At 41.8% G+C, this 14,684-nt stretch overlaps 1 protein-coding gene across 1 annotated transcript in view; it reads left to right on the forward strand.

Moving 5' to 3' along the window:
• pcsk2 (proprotein convertase subtilisin/kexin type 2) overlaps window positions 1-14,684 on the forward strand; it is an 89,468-nt gene that overhangs the window by 20,035 nt on the left and 54,749 nt on the right. The window contains exons 3-5 of the mRNA XM_023970445.2: window positions 4,262-4,375; window positions 4,817-4,925; window positions 7,089-7,126. Of these exons, the coding sequence (XP_023826213.1) occupies window positions 4,262-4,375; window positions 4,817-4,925; window positions 7,089-7,126 (261 nt within the window). The remainder of the gene's footprint in view (window positions 1-4,261; window positions 4,376-4,816; window positions 4,926-7,088; window positions 7,127-14,684) is intronic.

Here is a 14,684-nt window from a genome sequence, read left to right on the forward strand (position 1 = left end):
TGCGACAATGGCGGCGGATAGTTTCAGAAATAGAGGGTCTAGATTGTCAAGCCCAGCTGATTTGTATGGGTCCAGGTTTTGCAGCTCTTTCAGAACATCTGCTATCTGGATTTGGGTAAAGGAGAAGCTGGGGACGCTTGGGCGAGTAGCTGCGGGGGGGGGCGGAGCTGTTGGCCGAGGTTGGAGTAGCCAGGTGGAAGGCATGGCCAGCCGTTGATAAATGCTTGTTGAAGTTTTTGATTATCATGGATTTATCGGTGGTGACCGTGTTACCTAGCCTCAGTGCAGTGGGCAGCTGGGAGGAGGTGCTCTTGTTCTCCATGGACTTTACAGTGTCCCAGAACCTTTTGGAGTTTTTGGAGAGCTACAGGATGAAAATTTCTGTTTGAAAAAGCTAGCCTTTGCTTTCCTGACTGACTGCGTGTATTGGTTCCCTTCCTTCCCTGAACAGTTGCATATCGCGGGGACTATGTAAATCTTTATGAAATCATGAGAAAAAAACACCCTCTGTTGTTGATCCTGTTTTTGCAAAAGTGTCCCTGTTGCAGCAGTAAATAAGCTCTTTAGTCGAAGTGTCTTTGATGATGGAAACAAACACAAGGACTTTTTCAGGCTAATTGGGGAGTTATTTTGCATGCTAGGGCACCCTCTGAAACAGTCGCTTTCAAATTCCCCTGTGTGTGTGTGTGTGTGTGTGTGTGTGTGTGTGTGTGTGTGTGTGTGTGTGTGTGTGTGTTTTGTGTGGTACTGTAGGGACCCAGCTGCACGGCATGTATGATTCAGATGATTCAGACTGAGACAAATAGAATTAGCCTGTTGATTTATGTGACGCCCCCCTCCATCCCTACACTAGAGACACAGGTGGACGGGGTAGGGCATTATGAATGTACAGTGCCTTCAGAAAGTATTCATACCCCTTCATTTATTCCACACTTTGTTCTGTTACAGCCTGAAATCAAAATGGATTAAACAAAAATATATCCCATACTGACAAAGTGAAAACATGTTTTTAGAAAATGTTGCTAATCTATTGAAAATGAAATACTGAAATATCTCATTTAAATAAGTATTCACATCAATACATGTCAGATCACCTTTAGTAGTGGTTACAGCTGTGAGTCTTTCTTGGTAAGCCTCTAAGAGCTTTTCAGACCTGGATTGTACAATATTTGCACATTATTCTTTTAACAATTCTTCAAGCTCTGTTAAGTTGGTTATTGATCATTGCTAGACGGCCATTTTCAGGTCTTGCCATAGATTTTCAAGCCAATTTAAGTCAAAACTCTAACAAGGCCACTCAGGGACATTCAATGTCGTCTATGTGTATATTTGGCTTTGTGTTTTAGGGTATTGTCCTGCTAAAAGGGGAATTTGTCTCCCAGTGTCTGTTGGAAAGCAGACTGAACCAGGTTTTACTCAAGGATTTTGCCTGTGCTTAGATATATTCCATTTCTTTTTATCTTAAAAAACTCCCTAGTCCTTGCCGAAGATAAGCATACCCATAACATGATAAAGCCACCACTATGCTTGACAATATGAAGAGTGGTACTCAGTGATGTGTTGTGTTGGACCTAGCACCAAACATAACGCTTTGTATTCAGGACATGCTGTAACATTCATTTCTTTACCACATTCTTTGCAGTTCTACTTTCGTGCCTTACTGCAGGATGCATTTTTTAAAAATGTTTTTTATTCTATACAGGCTTCCTTCTTTTCACTCTGTCATTTAWGTTAGTATTGTGGAGTAACTACAATGTTGTTGATCCATCCTCAGTTTTCTCGTATCACAGCCATTGAACTCGGTAGCTGTTTTATAGTCACCATTGGACTCATTGTGAAATCCCTGAGTGGTTTCCTCCTCTCCGGCAACTGAGTTAGGAAGGACACCTGTATCTTTGTAGAAACGGGTGTGCACTGATACAGCATTCCAAGTCTAATTATTAACTTCGTCGTGCTCAAAGGGATATTCAATGTCAGGTTATTATTATAATAATTTTTTAAATATATTTTCTTAGTCTCCCAATCGGTGCCCTTCTTTGCGAGGCAATGGAAAACCTCCCTGGTCTTTGTGGTTTAATCTATGTTTGAAATTCACTACTCGGCTGAGGGACCTTACAGATAATTGTAGAGATGAGGTAGTCATTCAAAAATCATGTTAACCCCCTAGAGTCGATTGCTAGTGTCAATCTAAGTTACATAACAAAAAAATAAAGCTCGTTTTGTGCCTACCCAAAAAAAGGGGTTCATTAAATATGTGTAAAAATATYTACTGTATATCTCTTGGATTTAGGACAGGCACTTCAAAACCTTGTTCCTTATGATGTATTTTTTGACTGTCCTTTTTGCCATTTATGAATGTATTATTCAATGCGTTTCTATGGGCTTTAGTAGTAAAGTCTATATTTGATCAAAAAAATATTATATACAGTACCAGTCAAAGGTTTGGACCCACCTACTCATTCCAGGGTTTTTCTGATTTTTTTACTATTTTGTGCATTGTAGAATAATAGTGAAGACATCAAAACTATGAAATAACACATATGGAATCATGTAGCAACCAGAAAAGTGTTAAACAAATTAATATTTGAGATTCTTCAAAGTATCCACCCTTTGCCTTGATGACAGCTTTACACACTCTTGGCATTCTCTCAACCAGCATCATGAGGTAGTCACCTGGAATGCATTTCAATTAACAGATGGCCTTGTTAAAAGTAAATTTGTGTAATTTCTTTCCTTCTTAATGCATTTGAGCTAATCAGATCGCCCTATTTGGTAAAAGACCAAGTCCATATTATGGCAAGAACAGCTCAAATAATCAAAGAGAAACAACAGTCCATCATTACTTTAAGACATGAAGGTCAGTCAATATGGAAAATTTCAAGAACTTTTATAGTTTCTTCATGTGCAGTCGCAAAAACCATCAAGCGCTATGATGAAACTGGCTCTCATGAGGACCACCACAAGATGGAAGACCCAGAGATACCTCTGCAGAGGATAAGTTCATTGAGTTACCTGCCTCAGAAATTGAGCCCAAATAAATGCTTAACAGAGTTCAGGTAACAGACACATCTCAACATCAACTGTTCAGAGGAGACTGCGTGAATCAGGCCTTCATGATCGAATTGCTGCAAAGAAACCACTACTAAAGGACACCAACAAGAAGGAGAGACTTGCTTGCAACAAGAACCATGAGCAATGAACATTACAAATCTGTCATTTGGTCTGATGAGTCCAAATTTGAGATGTTTGGTTTCAATCGCTGTGTCTTTGTGAGATGCAGAGTAGGTGAACGGATGATCTCCAGATGTCTGGTTCCCACCGTGAAGCATGGAGGAGGAGGTGTGATGGTGTGGGGTTGCTTTGCTGGTGACACTGTCATTGATTTACTTAGAATTCAAGGCACACTTAACCAGCATGGCTACCACAGTATTCTGCAGCGATACCCCATCCCATCTGGTTTGCGCTTAGTGGGACTATCATTTGTTTTTCAACAGGACAATGACCCAACACTCCTTGGCTGTGATGGAGTGCTGCATCAGATGACCTGGCCTCCACAATCACCCGACCTCAACCCAATTGAGATGGTTTATGATTAGTTGGACTGAAGAGTGAAGGAAAAGCAGCCAACAACTGCTCAGCATATGTGGGATCTCCTTCAAAACGGTTGGAAAAGCATTCCAGGTGAAGCTGGTTGAGATAATGCCAAGAGTGTGCAAAGCTGTCATRGAGGCAAAGGGTAGATACTTTAAAGAATCTAAAATTAAATATATTTTGATTTGTTTAACAATGTTTTGATTCCTCCATGATTCCATATGTGTTATTTCATCATTGTGATGTCTTCAATATTATTTTAGAATGTAGTAAATAGTAAAAAAAAAAAGGAAAACACTTGAATGAGTAGGTGTGTCCAAACTTTTGGCTGGTACTATATATTTTGTTGATACCTAAAGGGGTCCTAAAACTCAAAATCAAATAGCTAAATAATCTATAGTATGACCTTCTTAAACAATTTCATATGTCAGTTTRGCTAATATCCCCTTGGAATGGATGTTCAGTTCAAACAAATTAAAAGTAGTCCCCTCCAATGTACACTTTGCACAGTTATGCAAATTACTTATAGGTAAAGTGTTTATGAATGGGTTTCTTGTCTAGTCACCATATACACCTGCAGTACATTGTAATTATACATTTTGACTATATTGATTTAGATTACTCTGAATATAAAGGGCTCATGGTGTAATATTTGCATTTCCTTTCTCAGGTAAAGAATGTGTTGGACCAGGAGGGCTTCGGCCGACAGAAGCGAGGCTACAGAAGCKTCAACGAAATTGACGTCAAAATTACCGACCCCCTATTCAGCAAACAGTGGTATCTGGTGAGTAGTCATCTGCCTCCGTTATACTTGTTTACTCACTGACCACTGATCACAGACATATTCACTGCTGCTCCTCCTATGGAGATGAAGTCTTCTCATTAGGCCAGTCAATATTGCCCACACCATCTCATCTCCCTGTGTATGTCAGCTTCCTCCCCCAGTGTTTACCCTAGACTGGCAAGCGTGACTTTCCTTTCCGCCAGGGCCAACGTGCCTTCCTTTGTTCCACTTGTCAGATTAAACGCTCCGCAGTAGGATCCCAGCTAAGTGCCATATCCGTGACATTTACTCCCCCTCCCTCCCTCCCATCCTCCACACCTCATCTCTTCCTCCCCTCTTCCTTACCCCTATCTTCCTCCATGTTGACTAATTATCTAATGGCCGCTCGGCTGGGTGTCCTGCGTCACGGCCTGTCTCCATATTGTTTGTGTGACTGATTAGATCAACACGGGCCAGGCTGATGGGACCCCCGGACTGGACCTCAATGTGGCTGAGGCTTGGGGACTGGGCTACACCGGGAGAGGCATCACCATAGCCATCATGGACGATGGTAGGTACCAGTATAGGCCTTACGGTTGAAGTTGTATCACTATCTATACTTATATATATATTTTATTTCACCTTTATTTAACGAGGTAGGCCAGTTGAGAACAAGTTCTCATTAATAACTGCGACCTGGCCAAGATAAAGCAAAGCAGTGCGGCAAAAACAACAACACAGAGTTACACATGGGATAAACAAACGTACAGTCAATAACACAATAGAAAATCTGTATAGAATGTGTGCAAATGAAGTAAGGAGGTAAGGCAATAAATAGCCCAATAGTGGCAAAGTAATTACAATTTAGCAATTAACACTGGAGTGATGGATGTGTAGGTAGAAATACTGGTGTGCAAAACAAAAACAAATATGGGGATGAGGTAGYTAGTTTGATGGGTTATTTACAGATGGACTATGTACAGCTGCAGAGATTGGTAAATTGCTCTGACAGCTGATGCTTAAAGTTAGTGAGGGAGATAAGTCTCCAACTTCAGTGATTTTTGCAATTAGTTCCAGTCATTGGCAGCAGAGAATTGGAAGGAAAGGCGGCCAAAGGAGGTGCTGGCTTTGGGGATGACCAGTGAAATATACCTGCTGCAGTGCGTGCTACGGGTGGGTGTTGCTATGGTGACCAGTGAGCTGAGATAAGGCGGAGCTTTACCTAACATAGACTTATAGATGACCTGGAGCCAGTGGGTTTGGCGACGAATATGTAGCGAGGACCAGCCAACGAGAGCATACAGGTAGCAGTGGTTGGTAGTATATGGGGCTTTGGTGACAAAACGGATGGCACTGTGATAGACTGCATCCAATTTGTTGAGTAGAGTGTTGGAGGCTATTTTGTAAATGACATCGCCGAAGTCAAGGATCGGTAGGATAGTCAGTTTTACGAGGGTACGTTTGGCAGCATGAGTGAAGGAGGCTTTGTTGCGAAATAGGAAGCCGATTCTAGATTTAATTTTGGATTGGAGATGCTTAATATGAGTCTGGAAGGAGAGTTTACAGTCTAGCCAGACACCTAGGTATTTAAAGTTGTCCACATATTCTAAGTCAGAACCGTCCAGAGTAGTGAGTAGTCCAGAGTAGTATCTTAATAGAGGTCATCACTGGGATTGTAGTTCTGGGCTGGAGCTAAAGCCTTTATACATTCGGCCTCCACCGAGGTCCGAGGGCCGCTCTGAAAATGTGTTATATTTCCTCACCGTCAAAATGTGCAATTAACAAAAACTCAGCTTTCCATGTTTTTGTGGGGATTTTTCGATTCTCTCTGACTGTTTAGCTTTCAATCAGGTGACTGTTAGTGAGCTGGACAGAGTGAAGAGACTGTATAATGTCATTTATACACAGTTTCGATTTGGTTTTAATAATTTAAATGTACAGTAGATTGAGGTCTTCTTTTTGTCATACCACCCGCAGGGGCTGTATGTTTGATACCCCTACTTTATACCCTGTAGCCAGTGGTGTTAAGGAACTAAGTAAAAAAAACTTGAAGTACTACTAAAGTAATTTTTTACTTCTGTACTTTATTTACTACCTGTACTTTATTTGACTATTTATATATTTTTTTAACTTTAACTTTTACTCCACTACGTTCCAAAATAAATTCTGTACTTTTTACTCCATAAATTTCCCTGCCAACAAAAAGTACTTCTTACGTTTTGCATGCTCAGACAGGACAGCAATATGGTCCAATTCACGCACCTATCAATATAACGTGTTGTCATCCCTACTGCCTCTGATCTGGCGGACTCACTAAACKCAAATACTGTGTTTGTAAAGTATGATTATTGGGTACTTTTTCCACCACTGCCTGTAGCTATTCAGGACCAGAGTTGGTAGCCATTCATAACAGTTGGTGGCCACTACACAGTATGTGTCAATTATAAATACAGATTTAAAGGTATTAGTCATCCACTTATTAATGTGGTTAATTATAGTTCATGACGACAAGGTATCTACACATGGTTAATGAACTAAATACCTTTTGAATAAATGATATGTACAAGTACCGACCAGCTCCACATTGGAATGTAATAAGCACAACGTAAAATAAGTGACAATTTATTGGTTGACATCTTCTTATAAAGGTCAAAACCTCCCCTCAAGACCTAAATTCCTTTGAGGAAAAATGTATAGCATTATCTCACTAATTTATGTTGAAATTATGTTTCAGGGATCGACTATCTACACCCAGATCTTGCATCAAACTACGTAAGTGCTAAATCTTTGTTCTCATTTCACAATCCTCTCCCTTAATTCCCTGTATTGCTGTTTTGACATAAATCAGGCCTTGAAATGGCACTTGTCACAGGTTTGTTGTTGAGTGCCAGTGGCGGTGCCAGGGGCAGGTGTATTCCAAGTTTCCTTCATGGTTGGCAAGTCTCCTTGAATCCTTGGAGGACGGGGAGACAGGCATCCGGCCAGCCAAGCTGTTTAATGTTAATGCGTACAGCACTGTGGCAGGCGGGATGGCAGGCCGATCTGTCACTGGTACAGATAATGCCAGGGTAGCTAGCACCGCATATTGTGATATTCCAACTCCAGAATACTGATAATAACACCTCAAAAGACTGTCAGTGTTGCTGGCCAGAAACAAGGAAAAGACTAAGGAGTTAAAGTAAGGAACTCACATTACAAAATATATTATTTAACTATTAACACTGCAGTACTAGTGAACATCTACGGACTATGTACTCAATAAGCTCAGTGTTCAGTGTTAAACAGAAATGGCCAACTGCTGAAAATCTGAAATGGCTGTTGTTTTGACTGATAGTGAGAGTTGTGAATGTTATCGGATCTGACAGAAGCGTTTACAGCAGGGTGCCCAATACTGATACAGGAAACCAGTCATGTCTTTTGTAACACAGCACCATCCAGTAATATGTTCTTTCATAGAGACACAGTAATGAACAGTACTGAAAGGCTATGCTGCATCTCTGCTGTGGGATGCAATTAGACACACACAAACACATACACACAGTGCTTTTCCGCCATCCCTTCATCTCTGCTTCTCCTCTTTTCTCTTTCCTCTCATCTTGGAAAGATTTCAGAGCTTCAGAGAAGGTGAAAGATGAGACAGCAGAAGAGGGAGAGAGTGAGAGCGAGGGAGAGAGAGAGATGATTAAATGTAAACTATTTCCTTTCAATCGGAGGATATTGGAAAAAGGGGAATTATTTTAAGATGGGCAAGGAAACTTGATACTGTGTGCAGTTCTGTTCAGCTTTTCAGCTTTTTGACATAAGCTCTGTGGTTCCTGTGTGATGCCTGTGTGTGTGTGTGTATGTTTCTTGCCTGTTAACGGGGATGAGTCTTACCCCAAAAATAGCCTGTCGTGAGCGTGGCAGTCAGGATGATGCAGGACATGCATGCTCTACTGGGCTGATGGATCACGCTGTGTAACGATCGAAAACTGACTTAGTGCTATACACTTCCTGTGGGTGTGTGTGTGTGCGCGCCGTGTGTGTGTGTGTGTGTGTGTGTGTGTGTGTGTGTGTGTGTGTGTGTGTGTGTGTAGGAGGCTGATAAACTCATTTAGTGCATCTTCACTCTCTTCCAGGGCCGAAGCTGTTGTTGGTTTATGTATTCCTATTTTCCAGAAGACTACAAACACTGCAATCAGCCACTATTGATTGGTCTGCATTAGTATGTGCAAGAGCGCACGATTATACAGTGCATTTGGAAAGTATTCAGACCACTTCCGTTTTTCCACATGTTGTTATGTTACAGCCTTATTCTAAAATGTATAAAATATTTTTTTRCCCTCATCAATCTACACACTGCCCCATAATAACGAAGCAAAAACATTTTTTTAAACATTTTTGCACATTTATCAAAATTTAAAACAGAAATAAGAAATAAAAGGTTATTCAGACCCTTTGCTAAGAGATTCGAAATTGAGCTCAGGTACATCCTGTTTCCATTTATCATCCTTGACATGTCTCTACAACTTGATTGGAGTCCACCTGTGGTAAATTCAATTGATTGGACTTGATTTGGAAAGGCACACCTGTCTATATAAGGTCCCACAGTTGATGATGTGTGTGTCAGAGCAAAAACCAAACCATGAGGTAGAAGGAATTGTCCATAGAGCTCCGAGACAGGATTGTGTCGAGGCACAGATCTGGGGAAAAAATATGGCAGCATTGAAGGTCCCCAAGAACATAGTTTCCACCATCATTCTTAAATGGAAGAAGTTTGGAACCACCAAGACTCTTCCTAGAGCTGGCCACCCGGCCAAACTGAGCAATCGGGGGAGAAGGGCCTTGGTCAGGGAGGTGACCAAGAACCCGATGGTCACTCTGACTGAGCTCCAGAGTTCTTCTGTGGACTTTCCAGAAGGACAACCATCTCTGCAGTACTCTACCAATCAGGCCTTTGTCCAGATGGAAGCCACTCTTCAGTAAAAGGCACATGACAGCTCACTTGGAGTTTGCCAAAAGGCACCTAAAGGACTCTCAGACCATGAGAAACAAGGTTTTCTGGTCTGATGAAACCAAGATTGAACTCTTTGGCCTGAATGCCAAGCTTCACGTCTGGAGGAATCCTGGCACCATCCCTACATTGAAGCATGTGGTGACAGCATCATGCTGTGGGGATGTTTTTCAGTGACAGGGACTGGGAGACCAGTCAGGATCGAGGTAAAGATGAATGAAGCAAAGTACAGAGAGATCCTTAATGAAAACCTGCTCCAGAGCGCTCAGGACCTCAGACTGGGGTGACGGTTCACCTTCCAACAGGACAACAACCCTAAGCACACAGCCAAAACAACCTAGGAGTGGCTTCGGGACAAGTCTCTGAATGTCCTTGAGTGGCCGAGCCAGAGCCCGGACTTGAACCCGATCGGACATCTCTGGAGAAACCTGAAAATAGCTGTGCAGCGACGCTCCCAATCCAACCTGACAGAGCTTGAGAGGATCTGCAGAGAACAATGGGAGAAACTCCCCAAATACAGGTGTTCCWAGCTTATAGCGTCATTCCCAAGAAGACTCTAGGTTTTAATCGCTGCCAAAGGTGCTTCAACAAAGTACTGAGTAAAGGGTCTGAATGCTTATGTAAATGTGATATTTCAGTTTTAAATTTTTAATACATTTGCAAGCATTTCTAAAAACCTGTTTTTGCTTTGTCATTATGGGATGTTGTGTGTAGATTGATGAGGAATGAGGAAACATTTTTAAGACGTTTTTGAATTAAGGCTGTAACGTAACAAAATGTGGAAAAAGTAACGTGGTCTGAATACTTTCCGAATGCACTGTATGTACAAGTGTGTGTATGTGCGCGTGTGTGTATGGACTCTTCTACGGTGCCGTAGTCATCATTATAATATGATGCCATTATCAAAGCGCAGCAGATGTCAGGTAAAGCCGGGACAATTTTGTTTAGCGCCTCTTATGCATCGTTCAGACAGACATCCTACTCTTGATAATATAACTAACTTAAAGCAGTTATCAATGTTATCATCTGAAGGACTTTTGACAATGTGATTTTTCTCCTATCTGGTCTTTGGGAAGTCTCTAGCAAGCTGGAGGTTTGTCAGTGCCCCTATCTGCACTGGGATGTTGCATTGGGATGTTGTTACTGCGTTATTATTGGATGTTGTGTCTTTATATTGTTCAAGGATTACTTTCTTTCCTCCAAGGGAAATTCCCATGCCAACGCCCCGTGATGTCACATAATCACAAGGGTTCATCTCGTACAGTGTGTGTTTTAGTGTGCGTGTGCCTGTATTTTAGTAGGTTGTTAAGGGATTCTGAGTCTCTTTTATTGGCAAGTACTGCATGACGAAGATGGCAGGGTAAAGATACTCATGACGTCTGAGTTTAATAAGGAACCAGAGAGAACTCTTTTTATTCACACTTAGAATATCAATTAGTAGGCTATTGATGTATATTAATCTACAACAAATTTCACAGTATGTGTTTCCAAACTGGTATATAAGGACACTCGATATTCAAAAGCTTTGGGCCAAGCTTTGGAATATTTATACTTTTTTAATATCAAACGACCTTCCTTTGTTCATAATGAGAATATCATAAGTGGTACTCTGAGAGAGGCATGAGAGCATTTCTAGTGCATAGTTAATTTGAGGATGTGGTAATATTCAATACAGCAGGGGATTGAAAATCTAAGCAGGGCTTTGACCTTATATAATATAAGGGTCCTATTGCAGCGAACATTGGCCAGTGCACTAACACAAGGTAATCTCTCGTTAAAACATCAATACGTGGAAAAATCACCCACACAGCTGATCTCAGCTGCACTACTTTTTGGTGTTGCCTATTCTTATTATATTTTCTAGTTTCCAATTTATGTAATCCATTAATTACATCTTGTCTTTAAAAATAAAGTTGTTGTTGAATAGTATGGTCATTACTTATCAAGCTCGGGGGAAAAAATCCCGGACTGTCCATATTTGAAATGTGTATTAAATCAAGTCAATCATGATGAGTTAGGTCTATATCATCTATTTTATTCAAAGAAAATGCTGTCTAATAAAGTTATTTCAAACAGCACACATATTATTTTGTCATTTAAGGTGAAACATTTTAATGAAATATAGGCCTACTCCTTCTATATTCTTATACTTGAATAAGTGTACTTTTTTTACAGTTTAAAATGCTCCTGATAGGTTGATATTTCATTGTGGGCGGGAGTAGAGAACCTAGACGCAGCTGTCTAGTATCATAATCACTTGACACGGTAACAGCGAGAGATCAACTGATCTCCTTGTTTATTATTGTGGGTGGTTGCAATCAAGTTTGAACACACATGTAATCTCCCATATGTAGCGTTTTAAGAAATCCAGCGGAAGCCTGCACGAGCACATTAAGTTCTGCCTGTCCTAAGTTGGACTTTTTGTGAGTGGTTTGAATACAACCATCAAGTATTTGTATTATTTTGAATGATCTGTACATTTTGTGCTGACGTATACTCAAAAGGAACACCTATGTGAGAATGATGTTCATTGACCTACATCTCAGCGTTCAACACCATAGTGCCCACGAAGCTCATCACTAAGCTAAGGACTCTGGGACTAAACACCTCCCTCTGCAACTGGATCCTGGACTTCCTGGCAGGCCGCCCCCAGGTGGTAAGAGTAGGCAACAACACTTCTGTCACACTGATCCTTAACACTGGGGCCCCTCAGGGGTGTGTACTTAGTCCCCTCCTGTACTCCCTGTTCATCCATGACAGCGTGGCCAAACACGACTCCAACACCACCATTAAGTTTGCTAACGACATAACAGTGGTAGGCCGGATCACCGACAACGATGATACGGCCTATAGGGAGAAGGTCAGAGAACTGGCAGTGTGGTGCCAGGACAACAACCTCTCCCTCAATGTGAGCAAGACAAAGGAGCTGATCGTGGACAACAGGAAAAGACGGGCCAAACAGGCCCCCATTAACATTGACTGGGCTGTAGTGGAGCAGGTCGAGAGTTTCAAGTTCCATGGTGTCCACATCACCAATGAACTATCGTGATCCAAACATACCAAGACAGTCGTGTAGAGGGCACGACAAAACCTTTCCCCCCTAAGGAGACTGAAAAGATTTGGCATGGGTCCCCAGATCCTAAAAAGGTTCTACAGCTGCACCATCGAGAGCATCCTGACCGGTTACATCACCGCCTGGTATGGCAACTGCTCGGCATCTGACCGTAAGGCGCTACAGAGGGTAGTGGGAATGGCCCTGTACATCACTGAGGCCAAGCTTCCTGCCATCCAGGACCTATATAATAGGCGGTGTCAGAGGAAAGCCCATAAAATTGACAGAGACTCCAGTCACTGTTTTCTCTGCTCCAGACTGTTCCAGACTGTTTTCTCTGCTACTGCACGGCAATCGGTACCGGAGCACCAAGTCTAGGACCAAAAGGCTCCTCAACAGCTTCTACCCCCAAGCCATAAGACTGTTGAACAATTAATAAAATCGCCACCGGACAATTTACATTGACCCCCCCACCCCTCCCTTTTGTACACTGCTGCTACTCGCTGTTTATTATCTATGCATAGTCACTTCACCCCTACCTACATGTACAAATTACATAAACTAACCTGTACCCCCGCACACTGATGCTGTACCGGTGCCCCCTGTATATAGCCTCGTTATTGTTATTCTTATTGTGTTACTTTTTATTATTATTTTTTACTTTAGTCTACTTGGTAAATATTTTCTTAACTCTTCTTGAACTGCACTGTTGGTTAATTGCTTTTAAGTAAGCATTTCACGGTAAGGTCTACACTTGTTGTTTTCGGCGCATGTGACAAATAAAGTTTGATTTGATTTAACACCAGTAACTTTTTGTTCTAACACCAACCTTCAGCCTCAACCCTCTCTGTATACAGAGCAGTGGAAGCTGATGGTGTCACGCCCTGACCATAGAGAGCTGTTTATTCTCTATGTTGGTTAGGTCGGGGTGTGATTAAGGGTGGGTTATCTAGGGGAATTGTATGTCTATGTTGGCCTGGTGTGGTTCCCAATCAGAGGCAGCTGTTTATCGTTGTCTCTGATTGGGGATCATATTTAGGTAGCCATTTCCCCATTGTGTTTTGTGGGATCTTGTCTATGTATAGTTGCCTGTGAGCATTAGATTTAGCTTCACGTTTCGTTTGTTCGCTTTATTGTTTTGTTCTTTGAGTTTTCTCTTCCTAATAAAAGGGATGGAAACATATTACGCTGCATCTTGGTCCAATCATTATGACGATCGTGACAGATGGACGGAAGCTGTAGGAGGACAGGCTCATTGTAATGGCTGGGATGGAATAAATGGAACGGTATCAAACACATCAAACATATGCAAACAAAACGTTTCCATTTATTCCATTCCAGCTATTACAAGGAGACCTTCCTCCCATAGCGCCTCCCACCAGCCTCCACTGATACAGAGGTATCAACATTTCCAGACAATCTTACTCACACTACAGCAACGGTGCTGGAAGTCATTCTCTTCACCTTGTTACCACCTTGTTACCTGCTCCACTCGGCTGATACAGCAGAGCAGCAGGGTGCAGTGTTTTGGCATCTCTTTGTCCCTCACTGAGTCATCCCTATATCCTCGCTGGGAAATGTCAGCTGGTATCTTGCTAAGGTCCGATCTGGCCAGTCCACCCGGTAAATGATCTGATGGATTCAGCTCTATACCTCTAATGATCAACACCACACTTTCACCGCCATCTCCCTCCTGTCTCTGGTGACCGGGCACACTGCTCTGTAAAAACTCCACGAGTCATAAATGCCATTCAGACAGACAAGCTACAAATAGAGAAATGAGGGGGAATGGTGATTAGAACGACAGGGGATTTTGAATGTGACTGAGCTGAAGGAGAGAGGAAGATGAGAGAGACAGGAGTGGAGAGTTAGAGAGAGAGAGACTGTCTAACATAAAAACAGGGGAAACACAGTGACAACCCACTAGGCACAGACATAATTTCAACATTTAGTTTTGATTTGGTTGAGTTGTCACCTAATGTGAATTCAATGGGAAATCAACAAAATCTGTCACCATGTCATTGGATTTAGGTTAAAAGTTGGATGAAAAAAACATGAAATTCCCTAACATTGATGACTCAGTTTTCCATGTTGATTCAACATCATCAATCTCTCCTTGTCCCAGTCTGTAATCCCAACATGTTTCAAGCTGACCACCATTGTCCCTGTTCCCAAGAACTCCAAGGTAAGGTAACCTGCCTAAATGACTATCGCCCTGTAGCACACACATCTGTAATTAAGAAGTGCTTTAAAAGGCTGGTCAAGAAACACATCAACACCATCCT

The sequence above is a fragment of the Salvelinus sp. IW2-2015 genome, linkage group LG25 (genome assembly GCF_002910315.2).
Source record: "Salvelinus sp. IW2-2015 linkage group LG25, ASM291031v2, whole genome shotgun sequence".
In the NCBI taxonomy this organism is placed as follows: domain Eukaryota; kingdom Metazoa; phylum Chordata; class Actinopteri; order Salmoniformes; family Salmonidae; genus Salvelinus; species Salvelinus sp. IW2-2015.